The 22,201-nt window shown below is 59.9% G+C and overlaps 2 protein-coding genes across 2 annotated transcripts; both read right to left on the reverse strand.

The window, feature by feature from the left end:
• Positions 1–6,276: 6,276 nt before the first annotated feature.
• On the reverse strand, positions 6,277–10,048 carry LOC142047554 (relA-associated inhibitor-like). Its single transcript, XM_075071248.1, is given in 4 exon segments — positions 6,277–7,923; positions 9,332–9,531; positions 9,822–9,937; positions 9,939–10,048. Coding segments are annotated over 4 exon segments (465 nt in total). The 3' UTR covers positions 6,277–7,884.
• A 993-nt stretch (positions 10,049–11,041) lies between these two features.
• LOC116835299 (relA-associated inhibitor) lies at positions 11,042–19,136 on the reverse strand. The gene is made up of 9 exons (XM_032798031.2): positions 19,003–19,136; positions 17,817–17,947; positions 16,068–16,602; positions 15,217–15,315; positions 14,793–14,890; positions 13,862–14,279; positions 12,489–13,030; positions 11,729–11,866; positions 11,042–11,180 (listed from the first exon to the last, which is right to left on the reverse strand). The coding sequence occupies exons 1-9, from the start codon at positions 19,055–19,057 to the stop codon at positions 11,043–11,045; spliced, it is 2,154 nt and encodes a 717-aa protein (XP_032653922.2). The 5' UTR covers positions 19,058–19,136; the 3' UTR covers position 11,042.
• Positions 19,137–22,201: the final 3,065 nt, after the last annotated feature.

Genomic DNA, 22,201 nt, shown 5'->3' on the forward strand with positions numbered 1-22,201 from the left:
TGCTCTCCGCCCCCTGCCCCATCCACTGCCCCTTGCTCCCCTCCCCACCTGGTCCGTCCACTGCTCCCTGCCCCCTGCCCCATCCACTGCCCCTGCTCCCCACCCCCTGCCCCATCCACTGCCTGCTGCTCTCCTCCACCTGTGACAATTGGGGCCCAGACACCTCGGGCGGGGGGGCTGTGACAATTGGGGTCCAGATACTTCAGGGGGGTGGGTCTGTGACAATCGAGGCCCGGATGCCCTGGGGGAGGGAAGATGTGATGGGTCTGAAACAAGCGAACACGCATTTGACTCGATGGAGGCATACAGCAGGAATGTGTCTGGCAATATGTGGCATACTGCAGTGGTCCTCAGTCAGGATCCGGGGCCCCCTGGGAGGCTGTGAGCAGGTTTCAGGGGGGCTGCCAAGCAGGACCAGCATTAGACTCGCTGGGGGCCGGGGCTGAAGCCAAAGCCTGAGCAACGTCGCTTCACCGTTCCTCCTGTGGTGTGGGGCCCTAGGCAATGGCCCTGCTTTACCCACTAATGCCGGCCCTGGCTTTTCTATGCAGAAAACCACTCGCTGTGGCACAGCTGGGCCGTGGAGATTTTCTAGCATGTTGCAGGGTCTCCGAGGGGAAAAGGTTGAGAACTCCTGGCATATGGTCCCTCCTGAGCCCGAGGCCTGTTCTGACCATGCTGGTCACTACGCGCTGCAGATCCAGGGGTGGGGCTGCGAGTGTATCTCTGCGTGTGCAGCTGGGCTCATCCCTGGGGCTTGCACCATTCAGCCACCCACCCCCTGCACCTTCCCCAGGGCGGTGGGCAACCAAAGGCTGCCTCCCCCCCCAATGGGATTTGTGCCAAGCACAGAGCACTGGACAGACTAGGAAAGACACAGGATGGGCCATTAGGGTGAAAGGAATGGTCCTGCTTTGAGCAGGGGGTTGGACTAGATGACCTGCTGAGGTCCCTTCTGTGATGTTATTGATATAAACTGGGACCATATAGAACATGGGTTGCAACCAAGGTCCTGTAGTGGCACCAAATCTTATGTAAAGGGGGTCATATAAGGTGTCTAAGACCAGGTTATGGGTTGCTGGTTATGATTATGCTGTCTGTATGTCTGTATCATTTTGTAGTTGAAGTTATGGGTATCGGCTGTATACTGTCTGTATTTCAAATTGGTGCTGTAGTTCTGGGAAAAATCCCAGACAAGTGGGTGTTAGCTTTGCCTAGCCTACTTGACGGCCCATTAAGGACCATCAGCTACACAATTGACACATTGAGAGGAGGCAGATATGCCTTGTAACTCAGCAGGGTGTGCAGGAACTTGCCCATGTGACTCCAGACTTCATTTTGCTGTAATTTTCTGCAGTAAGAACAAAGAAGTGTCCTTACAGCTGGAAGAGTCTATATAAGGCTGATGCCTCATCTCCATCTTGTCTTCAATCCTGCTTCATACCTCTGGAGGGACTTTGCTACAAACTGAAGCTCTGAACAAAGGACTGAATGACCCATCCCAGCTGGGGATGTATTCCAGAGACTTAATTTGAACCTGCAGTCAGTTTACTCCATCACTGCTACAAGCCTGAACTAAGAACTTTGCCATCACTGTATGTAATTGATTCCGTTTAACCAGTTCTAGCTCTCATCTCTACCTTTTTCCCTTTATGAATAAACCTTTAGATTTTAGATTCTAAAGGATTGGCAACAGCGTGATTTGTGGGTAAGATCTGATGTGTATATTGACCTGGGTCTGGGGCTTGATTCTTTGGGATCGAGAGAACCATTTTCTTTCATTGGGCTGTTGGTTTTCATAACCATTCTTCCCCAGGACGTGTGGGACTGGTGGTGATACTGGGAGACTGGAGTGTCTAAGAAAATTGCTTCTGTGATTTGTGGTTGGCCAGTGGGGTGAAACCGAAGTCATTTTTGTCGGGCTGCCTTAGAGGTGGAGAAACCCCAGCCTTGGGCTGTGACTACCCTGTTTGAGCAATTGGTCCTGAATTGGCACTCTCAGTTGGGTCCCGCCAGAACCATATTGTCACATCTTCCAACTCTGATATTCTATGATTCTATGAAAGCACAGTGTCCTCCCAAATATCCCTGAGGCATCATGCAGGCAGAGGTGGGGGCGGGGGGGGCTTTTATACAGGGGCTTGAAACTGAGGTGATTTTCATCCAGAGGCTCCATGTGGGAAGCTGGCCATGGTCCGCGGGTGCCCTTGATGGCACAGCCCACGCTGGGAACCCCATCAGCCGCAGCAGGACAAGGGCTGGCCCCTCACACAGCCTTGCGGCTTCAGAACTTTTGTTTGGTTTTCCAGACCATTCTAGCTGCTCATGAGCTGGGCACCGGTGTGAGAGCCAGAGCCATGGCAACCTACCACAAGGGCCTCCCTGGGCACAGGACATCTCCCCACCACACACACTGGGTGACCCCCAAAAGTCTCATTTTGCAGCCTCGCTGCTGTGGCTCCTTGCTCAGTGCCCTGGTGCTGGTGCACACGCTCCTCCGCGGCTCTTCTGACTCCAGCCTGGCCTGTCCTAACGGCATGGCCCCTTCACTGGGGCTCGTTTCATACAGGGGCATATTCTGTGGACTGACCTTGGATAAGCACAGCCACCGTCACCCCCCCCACACACACACACCCCACCATCGACCCCCAGCCAGTAAGCCAGGCCCAGCCCTCAAAGGAGGGCTGTGGGGTATTTGTACAGCCCTGGGGCTGTGCATTGCAGGCCAGTGGGTCTCTCCCACCCCCTCATTGTCCCCCCTAGCCAGGGAGGGGCTCAAAGGGGTTTGGCCCATCAAAGCAGAAGCACATTGGTCCAATTGATGCAGCTTTAACGGCCTCTGGCTCACTGCCCTGGCTGGCCCTGCCCCAGCTCAGCCAGGGCCCAAGCCTGGGGGGTGGGGTGAGGTCAGTACTGGGTGTGCCGTGCTGTGCCAGGCCCAGCGGAGGGGAGGAGGGGACATGCACATAGAACTGCTGTGTGGGTCTGTCCATCAGCTTCAGATCCATGTGCACAAACTCCATTGACACTCGCTCCCCCCCCCCCCCCCACCTATTGGGCCGTGTTCTGCCCCATGGGTTCCTGGGCTGGAAGGACCCCCTAGACGCTGCCTCACCTAAGAGCAGCAAGTGGCCCCAGCATGCCTAACTCTAGCCCTTCATGCCATAGGGTGACAGCTCTTGGAGCTCCATCCATTTGGGAGTCAGGGCAACCATGGGCATGCGCAGGAATTTAAATTTGACCCTTTTTGTGCCCCCCTAGGAGATTGCTCTCCCCCCTCCCCACTGGCCCCGGAAGGAGCTTGATCTTCCCTCCCTCAGCTGTTCCAGGGCCAGAGAAGTTCTGTGCCCCTGATGATTATGGGGGGGGGGCATGCCCCTGAGGGCAACTAAACAGGTCTCCCCAACCCACGTGTGACTGGGAAAACTCTGCTCACTGCCCCAAGGCCCCTACCGGAGAGGGGGCTGCATGGGGACCAACAATCCCAGGCAGAACAGGTGGGTCACAGGTAAATGGAGAACCCCCGTGGGTCGTGCCCAGGCACCCCTCAGAGCCTCATGCCCACAGTGGCTCCCTAGGGCAGGGCCTGGCTCCAGGGTGGTGGGATTCCCAGAGGTGCTTGCCTGGCCCTGGCCTCACACCGTTCCCATTGGCATAAACGTGGCTGAGATGGAGCCTCTGGATGGCCAAGGGAGTCACAGGAAGCCACAGGGCAGTGGAGACCCGTGAGGGCTGGAGCAGCAGGGAGTGTGGACAGCAGAGGTGGCAGTCGGGGCAGTGGAATAAATAAGGGGGTTTCAAGCGGGTTCTGCAGGGAGCAGTGCTAACCTTGACACTGTTGGACATTGTCAGCCATGAGCCAGAACTAAACACACTATCGCTGTGGAGACAGCGTACAGCACAGCTTGGTGGAGCACAGGGCCGTCAGCCAGCATGAGCTGGGCCCATTCGAACACGTGTCTAACCCAGCCAAATGCAGTTCTGTGTGTGGGAACAAAGGACACCAGCCTCCCCTACCGCACAGGGGGCTGTGTCCTGGCAAGCAGGGACTCTGAATGGGATTGAGGAGTCACAGTGGGCAAGCAACTCAACATGAGCTCCCATGGTGATGCTGGTGCCAAGAATGTGAGAACAGCCAGACTGGGTCAGACCCATGGTCCTGCTAGCCCAGCATCCTCTCTGACCATGGCTGGTGTTAGATGCTTTCTACAGAACAGGGCAATTATGGAGTGATCCCTCCCTGTCATCCATTTCCAGCTTCCAGCAGTCAGAGAAAGGGATATCTAGAGTATAGGGTTACATTCCTGATGATCTTGGCTAACAGCCATCGATGGACCTGTCCTCCAGAAACTTAACTCATGTTTTTTGAACCCAGTTATACTTTTGGCCTTCACACCATCTCCTGGCGATGAGTTCCACAGGTTGACTCTGCCTTGTATGAAGTATTTTGTTTTAAACCTGCTGCCTTAGTTTCAGCAGGTGACCCCAGGTTCTTTCTTATGTGACGGGACAAATAATTCCTTATTCACTTTCTTCACACCAGGCCTGATTTTATAGACTTCTATCATATCCCCCTTAGTTGTCCCTTTTGCAATGTGAACAGTCTCATTCTTTTTAATCTCTCCTCATAGAGAAGCTGTTCTATACCCTTAATCATTTTGGTTGCCCTTCTTTGTACCTTCTCCAATTCTAATATATCTTGAGATGGGGCGACCAGAACCGCTCACAATATTCAAGGTGAGGGCAGACCATGGAGTTATATAGACGCAATATGATATTTACTGTCTTATTATCGATCTCCTTCCTGAGGATTTCCAACATTGTTTGCTTTTTTGACTCCCGTTGCATACTGAATGGATGATTTCAGAGGACTAGCCACAATGACTCCAAGGTGTCTCTCTTGGGTGGTAACAGCTAATTTAGACCCCATCATTTTTTATGTATAGTTGGGATTGTGTTTTCCGACGTGCATGTCTTTGCATTTATCAACACTGAGTTTCAGCTGCCATTTTGTTGCCCAGTCACCAGGTTTTGTGAGATCCCTTTGTAATTCTTCACAGTCAGCTTTGGACTTAAGCGTCCTGAGTAATTTTGTAATGTCTGTGAACTTTGCTACCTCCCTGTTCATGCCTTTTTTCAGATCATTTATGAATATATTGAACAGTGCTGGTCCCAGTACAGATCCTGGGGTGACCCCCCCTATTTACCTCTCTTCACTATGAAAACTATTTCTTCCTACCCTTCATTTCCTGTCTTTTAACCAGTTACTGATCCATGAGAGGACCTTCCCTCTTATCCCATGACTGCTTATTTGGGCCTTTGGTGAGGGACCTTGTAAAAGGCTTTATGAAAGTCCAAGTAAACTATATCCAGTGGATCACCCTTATCCATCTTTGTAGACTCCCTCAAAGAATTCTAGTAGACTGGTGAAGCGTGATTTCCCTTTACAAAAGCCATGTTAACTCTTCCCCAACAAATCGTGTTTATCTATGTGCCTGATCATTCTGTTCTTTACTATAGTTTCAGTGAATTTGCTTAATACTCAAGTTAGGCCTTTCCTGTCATCTGGTACAGAGGCTGATTTAAATGATAGGTTACATACCGCAGATAGAACTTCTGCAATTTCACATCTGAGTTCCTTCAGAACTCTTGGGTGATACCATCTGGCCCTGGTGACTTATTACCATTTAATTTATCAATTTGTCCCCAAACCTCCTCTAGTGACACCTCAATCTGGGACAGTTCCTCAGATCTGTCACCTAAAAAAGAATGACTCAGGTTTGGCAATCTCCCTCACCTCCTCTGCAGCGAAGACCAATTTAAAGAATTCATGTAGCTTCTCCACAACAGCTGTGCCTTCCTTGAGTGCTTCTTTAGCACCTTTATCATCCAGTGGCCCCACTGGTAGCTTGCCTGGCTTCCAGCTTCTGATGTACTTAATTTTTTTTTTTTTTGCTGTTAGCTTGTGCGCTTTTTGCTAGTTGCTCTTCAAATTCTTTCTAGGCTGCCGAATTTACCTCCTACTTGTCAACCTTTATGCTCCTTTCTGTTTTTCTTAGGATCTAACTTCCAATTTTTAAAGGATGTCTTTTTGTCTCTAACCACCTCTTGTTTAGCCATGGCAGTCATTTTTCCCCATTCAGGATATACATTTAGCCTGAGCCTCTATTAGGGTGCTTTAAAGTTCTCTGCTGAGCACAGTCTGTTTAGCTGATCCCAGAGAAGACTGAGAAGCGACTTGATCATAGCGTCTAAGCAACTTCATAGTAGCCAAACTGAGTACTAAAGGGCACTTTAATCTAATGGAGAAAAGCAGAACAAGAAACAACGGCTGCAAGTTGGAGCCTGACACATTCCAGTTAGAAATTACACACAAACATTTACCAGTGGAACAAACTCTCCAGGGCAGTGGTGGATTCTCCACCTCCTGATCTCTTCCAGTCCAACCTGGCTGCCTTTTGGGAAGATGCTTCAGCCAAGCACAAGCGATTGGGTCCCTATAGGGGTAACCCTGGGGCAGTTCCCTGGCCTGTGACGGAGCAGGTCAGACTAGATGATCTAACAGGCACGTCTGGCTTTGGAATCTGAAATACAGGTTCTACCACTGGAGTAACAGCCTCTCCCGTGTGCACAGCAGCCAGCTGCATAGGGGCACAGGCCCCGGCAGCTGGCTTCATGCAAAGGGCGGCAGGACAGCACAGCTGCATCCCCAGCCCACTGGGGTTCCCTGACTCAGCCCCACACCTCCACGTTGCCCCATTGATTGAAGAGCTTTCCCCTGCACTTCAGCATCACACCAACATAGCAAACAGTTGGAGATGAGTGGCAGAGAACCAGGGCCTGTGTGGGGAGCTGAGCTGAGGCTGGCAGGTAGTGAGGGGGCAGAGGGACGTCTTTGAGGAGAGGCCTGTGAGTGAAGGGCACAGAGTGGGGCTCAGCTCAGCCTCGTTCCCCACTCCCTGGCTGAATGGGGGCTGGGCTCCAAGCCCCACAGGTAAGGAGGACAGCAGCACCCTAGGGCCCATTGTACTGGCACCAGGAGTGCTGCCAGACTGTGGAGGAAGCTGGGCCCTGTGCCTTTTTGGCCTGGGGGAAGTGCCCAGGCTCCAATGAAGGTGAAGACCCCAGAACCTAACCGTTGGGGGTCACCAAGGCAACTGGCCCCAATGCACGCTGGGACCCAAGGTCTCTATGGGCTGCATGTCCATCTCTCGAAGGATTCTCCCCGTATGCCCATTAGCTGCGACTGGCAAGGGCTGGCAAGCAGATGCGCCTGGGCCCAGTGATTCCCACAGCTGCTCTGAGACTGGGCCAGGAAACGACCACTCCCCGCACCTTCCCCCAGCCACGGCACCAGGACAGGCTGGAGCCCACAGGGTTGGGGAGGGTCAGGGTGGCACCTGGTCTGGCACAGGAGGCTGCCCCTGCCACACTCACCCACCCTTGGGTTTTCCCAAGGCACAGACTGTTTAGTTTCATTAGAGACCAACTTGAATTTGTTTCCCACCCCCTGCAGTCACATATACAAGTCTCTGATGCAGATGAGCCACGGACGGGGCGCGATCGAAGCCAGGGTGAGACCCAGCCCCCACCAATGCTCTCACCCCCACTACAGTGCACACCAAAGCCATGACCCCAACCCCCATCCCACCTCTCTGCCAGCAGGACATCCGCCCGGCCCACCTGGCTCCCTGGCAGCCCTGCCCCCCATTCATACAGCCCCAGGGGCCAATTGACCAAATCCTTGGGAGAGGGGCGCACTTCCCAGCAGGGGAGAATCCCAGCAGCAGAGCCCCATGTTCTCCCCAGCCCCTAAGTTCATCGGGTGCCAGCTGCATTCCCAGGTCTGCAGCAGCAGCAGCAGACAGGCCGTGTGCTGGCGCATTAGACCTTCTTCCGCTGAGGCCTCACCCTGGGGAACAGCTAAGGGAGGAGAGAGACAGAGAAACAGTGTGAGCTTCCCCACAGCAGTGCCCTGCCAGCGGTCAGAGCGCCGCAAGCTTCCCCACAGCAGTGCCCTGCCAGGGACCATGGCGCTGCGAGCTTCCCTACAGCAGTGCCCTGCCAGGGACCGTGGCGCTGCGAGCTTCCCCACAGCAGCGCCCTGCCAGGGACCGCAGCGCCACGAGCTTCCCACATAGCAGTGCCCTCCTAGGGACTGCTGTACCACGAGCTTCCCACACAGCAGTGGCTATTGGTTAGTCATAGTCAGAAGCCTGCCAGTGTTCAAGGGTCCACAGCTCAACCAGCGAGCCTGCCCATCCCCCAGATCCTGCCTGGAACTGGGGCTCCAGGGACTGGCCGGCTCCCGGCCGTGGAACTGCGAAGTGAAATTGCCATTCTTCTCCATCTCGTGGCTGCTATTTACTGAATAACTCGGAACTCGTCAATTTCACAGCTCTGTTTCAGGAACACCATAGTCTGGTCTTCCTGAAACCAATTTTTCAGGGATCTCTGGTTCGCCAGGGAATTTTGGTAAAATGTATTTTCTGAATCTGATCCAAAGCAAATCAGAAAATACCAGAGCTTCAGGAGAACTGAAATCCCCAGGCCTCGGGCCAAATGCACACCAGCACAGCTAGGTCCATCGGGGGGCGTGTAAAACCACCCCGGACAGTGACCCAGCTCCACCGGCAATGCCCCGTGTGCAGACAGCGTTGTCGTTGGGGGCTCGGGCAGGTTCAGGTTCAGGGGCTTGGGGAGATGGTGTTTCTAAGGCAGCAGGACTCCTCCTATTGTCAGCATAAGCTGCGTCTGCGCTAGGGGCTCTGCTGCCATAGCACAGGTCCCCAAAGTGTGGGACACCTCCCCCGGGGGGGGGCATGAATGAACATCCAGGGGGTGCAGCGGGGTCCAGGCCTGCCCCCATTTGGGGGGGAGGGACTGCTACCCAACCTCGCTCCACTCCCAGCTCTGATCCAGCCCTGCCTCCAGCCACGTCCCTCGCTCCGACCTGGTCCTTTGCCCCATGGCAGCCCCCAGCCTTGACTGCTGCTCCATTCCCTGCCAGGCCCCCACTGTAGTCTGGCTGCAGGTGCACTTTCACTCCCAGCCTTGGCCCCACTCCAGGCTCCAGCCCCCAGACCTACCCCCAACCCTGCCCGCTTAACCGGGGCCACGTCCCCCCCTCCCCAAGCCACAGCCCTGGCCCCAGCTCTGGGAGATTGGAGGCACGGATGGGGCAAGGGGGAGTGCGTTTGGGGACCAGTGTGCTATAGGCTTTGCACAGAAGACACAGCCTAGGTCAGGTCTGCTCCCAGGAGGTTCCTTCTCCAGTCCCAGTTCAGTGCCTAGCCCTTCCCTACCCTGGTGAGCTCAAGGCAGGGCTCACCCCAAAGTAGTTTCTGGGCACATAGCCCTCCTGGCCGTAGAGCGAGGCCCACCACCAGTCCAGTTCCTCCTGGCTGTCGCGCCGCAGCACGGTGACCGGCTCCCCCTCGCGGAACGACAGCTCGTCGCGGAACTCGGCGCTGTAGTCCCACAGCGCGTAGACCACCCCGTTGTTCAGCAGCCCCATGTTCTGCTCCACATCTGCAACGACAGCCCGGCCGGGTCAGGGGACGTGAGCCAGACACCACCACGGGGATGGGGGGAGGCGCACGAGTGAACCAGCTGCCACGGGCTTGGGAGGCAATAGGCCTCCCCTGATGGGTGCTGGCTAAGTCCCTCCGTGGAATAACTCACCCTCCTGGCCCCACCCCTCCTACCAGACACCGAGCTCCCCATAGAAGTGTCCTGCCCCTTCCCCCTGGGGGGGGGTCAAACCCTGGCCCCCCCAACAGCTGCTCCCCCCCCACCCCTATGAAGTTGGCCCCCCTCACCGGCCAGGTAGTTGAAGCACTCGCTGTAGCCCTGCGGTAGGGGTCGCACTTCTCCAGGGCATGCTGCCGTCATGAGTGTGGTGGTGAAGATGGCGGCTCCGTGCCGGATGAGGGCATGCAGATGCCGTGTCGTTGCAGGAGGCAGCGGCAGTGCAGGAGTCCTGGGGCAGGAGGGACAAGCTGACAGGCACCCAGGGCAGTGGAGGACTTGCTGGAACCGTCAGCATGTGTCTGCACCAGTGGGCATGACGAGACCTTGGCAGGCAGCACTGGAGATAGGATGGATGCAGCAGCCTAAGGAAAAGCTCTGCCTCCCCAGCCACGCACAAACACAGCACCACCCCACCTCAACTCTGCCGTGGGTCTAGGTGCTGAAAGCACAAGCTAGGCTGGCATGCTGCGGGGCTGGGCATCAGGCACTGGGTGACGGGGGGAAATGGGGACTAGAGCAGTGTTCTGAGGTGCCAGGGCTGTGCAGCAGGAGCTCAGGAGGGCAGGGATGGGGCTGTACATAGGGTGAGGGCACTGGGATGCTGGGGCAATGCTGGCAGGCACAGGGCTGCATGACAGGGGGCCACAGGGCAGCGCTGGCAGGCACAGGGCTAGGCACTGGGACACATGGCAGCAGGCTGCATGGCAGGCGTGGGACCAGGCACTGGGAACAGGGTGCCAGGGCAGCGCTGGCAGGCGTGGGGCTTGGCACTGGGATGCAGGGTGCCAGGGCAGGGCTGGCAGGTGCAGGGCAAGGCACTGGGACCAGGATGCCAGGGCTGCATGGCAGGTATAGGGTGCCAGGGCACGGCTGGCATGCACAGGGCTTGGCACTGGGACGCAGGGTGCCAGGGCTGCATGGCAGACACAGGGCTAGGCACTGGGACCCAGGTGCCAGGGCAGGGCTGGCAGGCGCGGGGCTAGGCACTGGGACCCAGGTGCCAGGGCAGGGCTGGCAGGCGCGGGGCTAGGCACTGGGACCAGGGTGCCAGGGCTGCATGGGAGGCGCAAGGCTTGGCACTGGGATGCAGGGTGCCAGGGCAGGGCTGGCAGGCATGGGGGTTGGCACTGAGATGCAGGATGCCAGGGCTGCATGGCAGGCGCAGGGCTAGGCGCTGGGACCAGGGTGCCAGGCAGCGCTGGCAGGCACCAGTGGGCACCAGACTGCACCGTGGGTGCTGGCAGGCACAAGAGTGCAGGTTGGGTGCCCGTGGCTGCGCAGGCAGGCGCTCACCATCCGTGGCTGTCCATGGAGTTGACGTCGGCACCCACGGCGATGAGGAAGTCGACGATGTTGTGGTTGGCCCCGCAGATCGCGTTGTGCAGAGCCGTGATGCCCTCGTCGTTGGGCTGGCTTGGGTCGTTGAGCTGCGGGCCAGAGCTGGTGAACTCCAAAAACGCTGCCAACTCCCCACCCTAGGGCTGTGCCCCCTGCTCCCCCAGCACACCAGGCCCATCCCAGGGACTGCGTCCATCCCGATCCACCAGAGCAGGGCAAGACACTTGTCATCTCCCCGTCCACTGCTGACAAAGGAGCCAGAGCAACCGCCCAGGGGTCTTCCGGCCATGGGGTACAGGATGTGCTGGGCCTGCCCATGACAGCCCCTCTTTGGGGGGTGCCTTGGCTGATTCCTGTGGGGATTACGGGCTGACGGGGGAGCAGCTTTGGCTCACCAGCTGCAGGCTGGAGTCTGTGTCTAGCTGCCCAGGCCCCAGCCAGATGAAGGGGAGCGGCGCAGCCTGGGGTGCACCAGCCCCCGGCCATTACCTCCTGCCCAGCCCATGCTTAGCAAGCTGGGAGCCGCCTGGGGACTCTGGGGTGCATTTCGGTGGTCCCTAGCAGGCCATGTGGCTGCAGGGGAGTTGGCAGCTCCGGTGGTCCCTCCCAGAGGGGCGGGGCAGGGCAGCAGCCTCACCTCGTTCACTGCCTGCTGCACCACGTCCAGCTCACCCGTCAGGGCCGCGTCCAGCAGCAACACCAGGGGGTTGAGCTGCACCCGCTTCCCCAGCCGCCGCCTCGGGGACGAGAGCTTGCGCAGCGCCGAGCGCTTCTCCTGCAGGCATGCAAGGGGCAAGGTCACGGTGTGGGCGGGAGGGGCCGGAGCTCGGGCTGCGCCGGCGAGTGGGGGGAGAGAGCTAGCTGACAGCTCCATGGTGCACTGACAGGGCTGGGTGTCGGGGCTTGGGGGCGTGTCTACCTGACAGCTCCATGGTGCACTTACAGAGCTGGGTGTCGGGGTGCTGGGACTTGGGGACGTGTCTGGCTGACAGCGCCATGGTGCACTGACAGGGCTGGGTGTCGGGGTGCAGGGACTTGGGGACGTGTCTGGCTGACAGCTCCATGGTGCACTGACAGTGCTGGGTGTCGGGGCTTGGGGGCGTGTCTACTTGACAGCTCCATGGTGCACTTACAGGGCTGGGTGTCGGGGTGCTGGGACTTGGGGACGTGTCTGGCTGACAGCGCCATGGTGCACTGACAGGGCTGGATCTCGGGGTGCCGGGGTTTGGGGGTGTGTCTGGCTGACAGCTCCATGGTGCACTTACAGGGCTGGGTGTTGGGGTGCTGGGACTTGGGGATGTGTCTGGCTGACAGCGCCATGGTGCACTTACAGGGCTGGGTGTTGGGGTGCAGGGACTTGGGGACGTGTCTGGCTGACAGCTCCATGGTGCACTTACAGGGCTGGGCACTGGAGTGTCGGGGCTGGGCGTCGAGGTGCCAGGGCTCTCCGTAACAGCCAGCAGAGGTGACGCTGCGGGTGCTGGCGGGCTCTGGGGCACGGGCGCCGGGGCAGGGCTGATCGGGGTTGCTGCCTTCAGCTCAGCTGTCTCAGTGATGAGTGGCAGGTCGTCTCCCGCTGACACTGCGTCCTCCTTGCGGCCCCGGTGATGGAAGAGGCGGCTGATGAGCTGCTGATATTGCTTCTTGTGAGCAGGCGGGAGCACAGGGCCGGGGCTCTGCTCCATGGAGCCGCGGCGCTTCAGGGGCCGGGGAATCTCTGCCAGCACCCGGGCCACTTCCTCGAACTCGGGCACCTTCTGAGCCTCGGGGGGCAGGACGGGCTGCAGGCGGGTGGGGCTCAAGGGGCGAGCCACCTCCTCCGCCTCTGCCGCCTCGCTGCCCCGCAAGATGCTCTCCAGCTCGGGCTCTGTGTCTCCCCCCGCTGGGGCCCCTCGCACGGGCTCCACTGGTGCTTCAAGGGCTGAGGCCCTTCCTGTTGCTGCCAAGAGACACACCAGGTCAGCACTCCCAAACCCCCAACGCCAGTCAGCAGCCTCAGACATGGGACAGCACCCCCAGACTCAGACCCAGCACAGCACCCCCTAACCCAGGGCAGCACCCTGAGACCTGAACCCCAGTCAGCACCCCCAGACTCAGACCCAGCACAGCACCTCCAGACCTGGATCCCAGTCAGCACCCTCAGACATGGGACAGCACCCCCAGACTCAGACCCAGCATAGTACCCCTTAACCCAGGGCAGCCCCCTCAGACCTGGATCCCAGTCAGCACCCTCAGACCCATGACAGCACCCCTAGACCCAGGCAGCACTTCCTTCCCCAGATCCGCAGGGGCAACCAGGGCAGCACCCCTTCCCCAGCCCAGCACCCCAGGCTCAGACCCCAGTCAGCACCTCTAGACCCAGGGGAGCCAAGGCAGCACCCCCTATCCCAGATCCACAGGGGGAACCAGGGCAGCACCCCCAGACCCTCACACCAGTCAGCACCCCCAGACCCAGGGAGGCCAAGGCAGTGCCTCCTTCCCCAGATACACTGGGGGAACCAGGGCAATACGCCTTCCCCAGACACCAGGCAACACCCCAAAACCTGCTCAGTTCCACACTTATCTGAACAGCTTGGGGGAGTCCCGGATCCACTACCAGCCCCCCGGCCCTTGCACATATTCAGCCCCCCCTCAGAGCGCCCCATTGCTGAGTGCAGAGCAATTCCCCATTTCCCCACACGCTGGCCGGTGCTAGGGGTCTGACCTCACTCCCACCCTGGGGGGACCAGGAGACCATCAGGCCCTGCAGCAGCTGCCCTGGATCTCTCACCTTCAGTCCCCGACAGGGCCGGTCGCAGTGGAGCCTGGGCTGGAGAAGACGGCTGCTGGAGCTGGGTCTGCTTCTGTGGGGAGCGGAGGCAGATGGGGGAGCCTGGGGCCCCCTGGGGTTGGCCCTTGGCACTGGAGGCTCCAGACGCCCAGAAGGCATTTTGCAGCTTGAAGATCATGGAGAGGGGCAGGGGCTTGTGGCGCGTCACCTGCGTGCCATGTGGGCTGGGGGGCGGCATGGCGATGCGCGAGACAGGCTGCTGGGAGAACTGCCAGTTGCGGGGCAGGGTGCCTGTCTGGCTGGCGGGCAGCAGCCTGCGGAAAGAGCTGTCTGGTCTGCGCTCGCCGGGCAGCAGGGACACTTTGTAGTTGCGGGGCAGTGTGGCGCTGTGGATGGCGTAAGGCTGGGAGCGCTCGTCCTGGAGGAGAGAGAGGGGGCGCTGTGAGCCGGGCAGGATCAGACGCAGTGCTGGGAACACCCCCTGCCCAGCAGCACAGGGACACCCAGCCACAAATCATTGCAGCTTTCACACCTAGTCAGCACAGCCCTGGCTCTAGGGTCCCACCAGCAGCGGGGCAGGACCCACGCAGAGCTGCCAGCCCCAGCAGCTGCCTGCCACCAGATTGCAGCGTCTGCCCAGTGCTGGGTTCCTAGCACAGGGGCAAACTCACGGGCCCAGCTGGCCCCAAAACCCCTCCCCGTCACCCCAGATCAGGCCCAGCTAGTCCCATCCCTGCACCAGTGGCCCCAGATCAGACCCATGGGCCCAGCTAGCCCAGTATCTGACCTCTGGCTGGGGTCAGCTTGGCCTGATTCAGATGCAGATGAAGTCCCTTCACCCCCCAGAGCACGGTGCTAGGACTCCTTCCTCCCCATGTGGTACCATGCTATGGGCCAGCGCCGCCGGCTGGTAGCCCTGGCCAGCACTTACCTTGCCTTGCCCTGCAGCCCCATCCAGGCTTGATTCCCTCCAAGGAGCCAGCTGCAGCCCCGTAGGCACCTGCCTGAGCCCAGCATGCAGGTCGCTTCCTGTGGGAAGGCAGCTGGTGAGGTGGGAGGCTTCGATGTTGTCTCAGGCCCAAGCCACACCCTACTTTCCTGTCCTGCTAGGACGGGGGATTTGAGGGGCTCTGTGAGAAAATGGAGCTGGTGCCCATCATGGGACAATGCTAGGAGGGACCCCCAGCACTGCCAGCTCCCCCGTGGCGCTGCCAGCTCCTCTGCAGCCATGTGGCCTGCCAGAGACCCCAGGAGCTGCCAGCTCCTCCACAGCCAGGAGCTTCCCAGAGACTGGGAGTGGGAGAGAGAAGTCTGTCCATCCCCCCAGGCCCTCCCCACGGACCCCAGGCACCCACTCTCATAGCTGGCCGAGTGGGACGATTTCTTCTCGTACGCCACATCCAGGTCCGACTCGTTCCAGCTCCTCTGGGGCCTTCGCCGGATCACCAGGTCATCTGCGGAGAGAGACTCTGAATGGTCTCACCCGCCCCAGCCCCTGGGTCCTCGGCCCTGCCCTGCCCCCAGCAGGGGCCATTCCAGCCCCAGGATGGGGGATGGACAGGGGAGACCTCACCAGTGTGACCCAGAGACCTCCACATCCCCCAGGGGGTAACTGTCTGTCTCAGCACCAGCTGGTCCTTGCCCTGAGCCAGGGGTCCATGCCCCACCCCACTGTTTACTGGCTGTAAGGGTGAGCAATGAGGCAGGGAGCAGCGAGCAGGGGGCAGGCTTTTGGGAGGAAGAAGTGGTGCATGACCAGGGCTTCGGGGGCGGGGACAGCAAGGGAGCAGGGTGGCAGGGGAAAGGGTCGACGCAAGGGCGGGGCCTTGGGGCAATGCACAGCATGAGGGCGGAGCCTCAGGAGAAGGGGCGGGGCCACAGTTCAGGCACCCATGTTGGGTGACCAGATGTTCCAATTTTATAGGGGCAGTTCTGATATTTGGAAATTTTTTTTTATATGGACTCCTATTACCCCCTCACCCCCATCCCGATTTTTCACACTTGCTGTCTGGTCACTCTATCATGCCTTCCCTCCCCCCACTTTTAGAGAACTTCCGTCACTCCTGCTCTGAGCCCCCCAAAACGCTGCAGGGTGCAACAAGCACCCCTAGAGGAACAGGCCCAACGGTGCACTCTGCTAGGCCCTCCCCTTCCCCCCTCAGCCACATGGGGAGGGGGCCTGTGCATCAGGCTGGGGCTGGCTTACCTTGGGCCCGGAAGGGGGCGAAGGAGCTAGGCCCAGAGGGGAACAGGCTGTGGCTCTCGTAGGGCGGCGGGTGGGGCGGCCGGGGAGACAGCGCGCGATCCGGGAAGAACATCTGTGGCGCTGAGGCCTCAGAGGGGGTGGGCACCAGCCTGGGGGAGCCAGCGCGGCCCAGTGGCCTGGAGAAGGACAGGCGCTCCGTGGCACCAGCTTGCCACAGGGAGCGCGGGGAGGGCGCCCGTCCCTTGGGGCTGGGCAGGGGCAGCGAGTCGTAAGAGACGGGCAGCACCTTGGGCCGAGGCGACTGGGCCCGCTCCAGGGGCTCGCCCTGCAGGTAGAAGGGGGACTGGGGCGAGGCGGGGTGGGCCTTGGCAGGTGGGCTGCAGGCAGCAGTGGGCGAGAAGGTCTCAGCGTAGTAGGAGGTGAAGCTGTCGGTGCTCTCCATGGACAAGTTCTTCCTGGCGTACTGAAGCTGTGGGGATGTGGCCAAGCGAAGCGGCTCTGGGGCGTGCGAGGGGCTGGCACCATATCTGTCCACCTGAGAGCGGCAGGGAGAGCAGACAGGCTCAGCACGGGCCTGGCTGCTGCAGCACATGGCCCTGGTGGGGCAGAGAAAGACCCTGCCCCATCCAGGGAAAATCAGACTCTTATTATCGCACCACTGCACTGGGGGGCATAGCACTAGGGGGTGCTGTGCTGCAGGGAGCAGGGCAAGGACTCGTTGGGGGCGCTGTCCCTTTGGGGTGAGTGCTGACCCCACTGGCCCAGCCTGGCACTAGGGGCGCTGTGCTGCAGGGAACGGGCAAGGACTCATTGGGGGTGCTGTCCCTTCGGGGTGAGTGCTGACCCCACCGGCCCAGCCTGGCACTGGGGGCGCTGTGCTGCAGGGAACGGGCAAGGACTGATTGGGGGTGCTGTCCCTTTGGGGTGAGTGCTGACCCCACTGGCCCAGGCTGGCACTAGGGGGCAGTGCTGCAGGGAGCAGGGCAAGGACTCGTTGGGGGCGCTGTCCCTTCGGGGTGAGTGCTGACCCCACTGGCCCAGGCTGGCATTGGGGGCGCTGTGCTGCAGGGAACGGGCAAGGACTTATTGGGGGCGCTGTCCCTTCGGGGAGAGTGATGACCCCACCGGCCCAGGCTGGCACTAGGGGGCGCAGTGCTGCAGGGAGCAGGGCAAGGACTCATTGGGGGCGCTGTCCCTTCGGGGAGAGTGATGACCCTACTGGCCCAGGCTGGCACGAGGGGGCACTGTGCTGCAGGGAGCAGGGCAAGGACTCGTTGGGGGTGCTGTCCCTTTGGGGTGAGTGATGACCCCACTGGCCCAGGCTGGCACTAGGGGGCGCAGTGCTGCAGGGAGCAGGGCAAGGACTCGTTGGGGGTGCTGTCCCTTCGGGGTGAGTGATGACCCTACTGGCCCAGCATAGCACTAGGGGCACTGTGCTGCAGGGAGCAGGGCAAGGACTCGTTGGGGGTGCTGTCCCTTCGGGGTGAGTGATGACCCTACTGGCCCAGGCTGGCACTAGGGGGCGCTGTGCTGCTGGAGGTACCATCTTGGGGATGAGAGACCTGAACTCTTGCCCACTTGATTCCTTCACTAGCCCATTCACAACACTCCCCCTTTCCCAGAGTGTTAGCCCTGGGGTCCTAGTCAAATCTCATTCCTCCTCCCTGAAACATCCCACCCCAGAGATGGCTGCATCTCAGTGTTGGGGCAGTGCTCCTCGTGACAAGCCGTCTCCCTTCCCTGCTGTACCTTGGGCTGCCCAGCAGTCTGCCCCGGGCTGTCCGTCCACAGGGTTTCCAGCTGTCTGGACAGCTCATCCACCTTGGCTACGGCCGTGTCCAGTTCCACCTGCTTCAGGTCAATGTGCTTCATAGCTAAGGCTGGGGGAGACGGCAACATGAGGCCCTGTGCCAGAGCAGGCTCTGTACCCGGCTGGCCCTGGCTATGCAGCCACAGCCCTGCAGGGCCCTTGTCCCGCTCTGAGTTTATTCGGGCAGGCTGGCGATTTCAAGAGAGGCCCATAGATTCAGTGAGCAACGGGTCCCAGGTTCATCCCATCTCCAGGCCTCTCCCAAGGAGTCAGTGGGTAGCAGAGAGCTCGGGCCTGTTGGTGGGACACCTGGGCTGCTGGATCAGCAACCACAGCCCAAGAGCTCTGGGAGGCTGTGACCAACTAGCTGAAAATCCACTAGCTACTGCACTCCCCAGAATCTCAACCTACTGCACCCTGAGCCCCTGGCCATCACACGCACCCTCTGCATCCCCCAGAATCCCAACCTACTGCACCCTGAGCCCCTGGCCACCACACACACCCTCTGCATCCCCCAGAATCCCAACCTACTGCACCCTGAGCCCCTGGCCACCACACACACCCTCTGCACCCCCCAGAATCCCAATCTACTGCATCCCAAACCCCAGGCTACCTCACACACCTGCCAGCCACCATGCACCCTCTGTACCCCCCAAAACTCCAACCTACTGCACTCCAATCCCCACCTGAGCCACCACACACCCTCTGCACCCCCCAAAACCCCAACCTACTGCACCCCCAACCCCCACCCCAGTCACCTCACAATCCTGCCAGCCACCACACACCACCACCAAATTTCCAACCACCCCCCTCCCTTCCTGGCCACCCCACATGCCACCATGCATCCTCTGCTCCCCCCAGAACCCCAACTCCCTGGCACCCCAAATCCATGAAAGCCACCATGCACCCCCCAACCCCTGGCTACACTGCACCCCTGCCAACCACCAGGCACTGCCCCCAAGCTCCTGGTCACCAAACACCCACCAGCGCCCGCTCCTGGCCACCCCCCCAAACACCTCCCCCCAGTCACCACACAGGCTCCATCTCCCTCAGTCACCCCCACAGACCACTGTGCACAAAGCAGAGGGCCTCCCCACTCTCCACTCCCCAGCCCTTTGCCCTTACACTGGAAGCTGAGGTCCAGCAGGTCCTGGGCACCATGCATCTTCTCACTGGCCATGGTGCAGGGGGCTCTAAGGCCACTGGCCACCAGCTGCAGTGTTGCAGGGATCTGTGGACGAGAAACACTGCCATTGGGACCCAGAGCCACCTTCTCAGTCAGGGCCTCCCCCTTGCCCTGCCCAAGTGCCAATGGGCTGAGTAGGCGCCTGGTGCTCAGTATCGCTCCCCTGCCTTACGACGCTGCCCTGGGAGCCAGGGGCGTGGCTGGCTCCTGCCCGGTCCTGGGAATGCAGGCGGAGTGGCTGACTCAGGGCTCTTGGGCAATGGAAGCAGCAGCAGAGACACCTGGCCAGGCCACATGCACTGCCAGTCCCAGCCCTCACAAGCCAGACTGCCACAGCTGGCATTCAGCACCAAATGGGACAGGCTCGGGGATGCCCAGGCACCGGGACCCGGCACCAGGGCCGGCTTTAGGAACTGTGGGGCCCAATTCGGCAGCGGTCCGGGTGAGTAAATGCCGCTGAACACCCGGAGCGAGTGAAGGACCCACTGCCGAAATGCCGCCAAAGACCCGGAGCGCCACCGGGTGAGTGAAAATTAAAAAGTTAGGTGCTCTTCCTTAGGGCGCAGGGACCGATTCGGGGGACTCGGCCTAAAGCCAGCCCTGCCCAGCACTACCACTGATGCACGGGCTAGGGACACAGCGAGCACCCAGCCCACCTGGCACAACCCCCACCAGGTTGATGATACTCCAGCCCCTGGCATTTCTGCCCCCCTTGTGGAGCCTGCCTGGTGCACAGGCTGGGCACAGCCATGCCTGAGGCCGCTGAGCAAATCCTCCTGCAGCTGGGCCTGCCACCCACAGCCATCCCAGGCAATAAGCGAACACCCACAGCTGACAGCTACGCACTCGGGCCTGCTCACCAGGCGCATAGAGCCGGTAGTGCCCTGCTATTCGCCAGGCCAGCAGTACAGCTACTATCAGCTCCACTCTGAGTGGCTGCTCCTGCCCCACCTAGGGACCTGCCCTCCCCCCATCACCCAGACCCCCCAAGGACCTGCCCATTCCATTCCCCTAGGGGACCCACCCTGTTACCCCGAATCCCTTGGGAACTGGACTTGCCCCCTACCCTGTTATCCAGAATCCCTAGGGACCCTGCAGCCCATTCCTGGCTGCATGCTGTGACTGGCTTGAATCACTTTCAATAAAAATAAAAACAAAAACAATCCATTGTGAGGCTCTGCACCAGCCATCCTACCCAAGAGCAATCACCGCGAGAGCTACCTGCTGCGGGCACCTCTGCCCCGAGTGAGGCATGCCCCCGGACACATCGCGCCTGCGCCAGCGTGTGGCACCAAAATGGAAGTTATCATGGTGAAAGGCTCCAGTGTACGCAGGTTAAGCCAGGCCAAATTCCAGCTCCCCGAGCCTGAACCAGTCCTCACACCGGGCTAAGGGCCACCACGGCCCGGCCTGGCACAGCACACCCTCCCCCAAGTACCAGCAGTGCCACAGCTCCACAGGAGGGGCTGGCCTCAGCTCCCCGAGACCCCACAATGCAGAGCAGAGCCCCCAGAACGGTCTCCTAAGAGCAAGGAACAAGTGGCATTAGGATACATGTGGGCAAAGCCACCTGGGCACATGGAGACATAGGCCCACACATGGGACCATGGAGACACAACTGCATGGACAGACACAGACAGACACACAGTGACATGGACGCACGTAAGTTAATCCCATGGGACTCTTACATCCATCCATGGGTCCAGAAAGACTGGGGTGGCCCAACCCAGAGCTGAGCCTTGTGCCTCTATCTGGGCCAAGCCAGAACCTGGCCTGTCCTCCTCAGCCACAGGGACCCAGAGCCTGGCTGCTCCTGGGTGTGGTTCACATTGGGCCCCTTGCTGGAAGGATTTTGAGCTGCAGCCTCAGACCCACTGAACCAAGGCTCTGCACTGTCTCCAGTTACCAGCCACAGGCAGAAGCCACGCCTAGGGCAAGTCAGGGGGGCAGGGAGGGCACCAGCAAATGAGCTGGGGCACATGCAGCAAGGGGTTCAGAGCTGTGGGGCAGGGGGTCGAGCTAGTTCCCAGGGCTGATGCTGTGTTGCCTGGATTTGGGCTTTCCGGACTGCTGCCTCCACGAGCTGTTACTGTGGGATCCAGGCCAGATCGCACTGTCTGCAGCCCCAGAGCTAGGGGCCATGGCCCAACCCCACCCCCACACAGACCCTATGCTCTAAGCTGTTCTGCCCCTTCCCCATCATGCCCCAGCAGCCCCCACCAAAACTTCAGGCCAGCTGGGATGTGTCACTTGAGCTCCCCCTGAAGCCAGGCAGGGCAGGTGGGCGGAGAGTGCCGGTGCCCACAGTGCAGGAGACACCATCTCCCAGGCACTGCAGACCTCTGCCAAGCCAGGAAGGTGCCTGGGGACTATCACTGCAGGGGAAAGGGCAGGGAGGTGGTGGCTCCCGGGGACCAAGGCCCCTGCCTGCAGCAGGGCTAGGAGGCTGGCTAGATGCCCAATGCAGGGCGCCATGTTGTGAGCATGGAGTACAGTGCTGCCCCCTCCCTCGTACCACATCCTGAGCCACGGAGAGCTCTTGGCGCGGTGGGGCAGAGCTAAGGCATCGAGAGAGTGAGGCGCAATTGGGGCAGGGTGTGCCGAAGTGGGAATGTTCTTGATGTGTTCTTTGAATACTGAGTGGGGAGTATTGACCTGAGAAGGTTGCAGGAGAGTTTTGCTGGAACTGTCTGCATTGGGGAAGGGAGGATACCTGAGTACAAAACATGAGAATCCAGGAAGCGGGGGTGGAGGCCAGGTGACACCTCTGCCCGGGAAACTGGACAAAGGCTGGTGGGGAGAGCCGGGAGGAGGCTGAGCGAGAGGCTGGAAGGAGTTTAGGTTTGGAGCTGGCTGGGAAATGGAGAGGGGCGCCCCAACAGGGCTTGGGCTCCCCAACAGGGCTGTGGCCTCCCTGGGGCCCCCAGATGGACCTAACTAAAGGGGACACTGTTGTCTGTACCAGCAAGACCTGTTTTGGACTGTGTTCCTGTTGTCTAAATAAACCTTCTGTTTTACTGGCTGGCTGAGAGTCGGTGAATCACAGGAAGCCGGGGGTGCAGGGCCTTGGCTCCCCCACGCTCCGTGACCCAGAGATTAAACCTACCAGTGCAACAGGGGAGCTGGCTCCAGGGAGTG

The sequence above is a fragment of the Chelonoidis abingdonii genome, chromosome 11 (genome assembly GCF_003597395.2).
Source record: "Chelonoidis abingdonii isolate Lonesome George chromosome 11, CheloAbing_2.0, whole genome shotgun sequence".
Taxonomy (NCBI): Eukaryota; Metazoa; Chordata; order Testudines; family Testudinidae; genus Chelonoidis; species Chelonoidis abingdonii.

Excerpts from the sequence above, each read along its gene's own strand:
- LOC116835299 (XM_032798031.2), bottom strand. The coding sequence starts at position 19,057 with ATGGCCAGTGAGAAGATGCATGGTGCCCAGGACCTGCTGGACCTCAGC. Across the intron at positions 16,603-17,816 it reads AGACTGCTGGGCAGCCCAAG|GTGGACAGATATGGTGCCAG; the intron begins GTACAGCAGGGA and ends TGCCGCTCTCAG. Across the intron at positions 11,867-12,488 it reads ACACTCCAGTGCCCAGCCCT|GAGAAGCGCTCGGCGCTGCG; the intron begins GTAAGTGCACCA and ends GCATGCCTGCAG.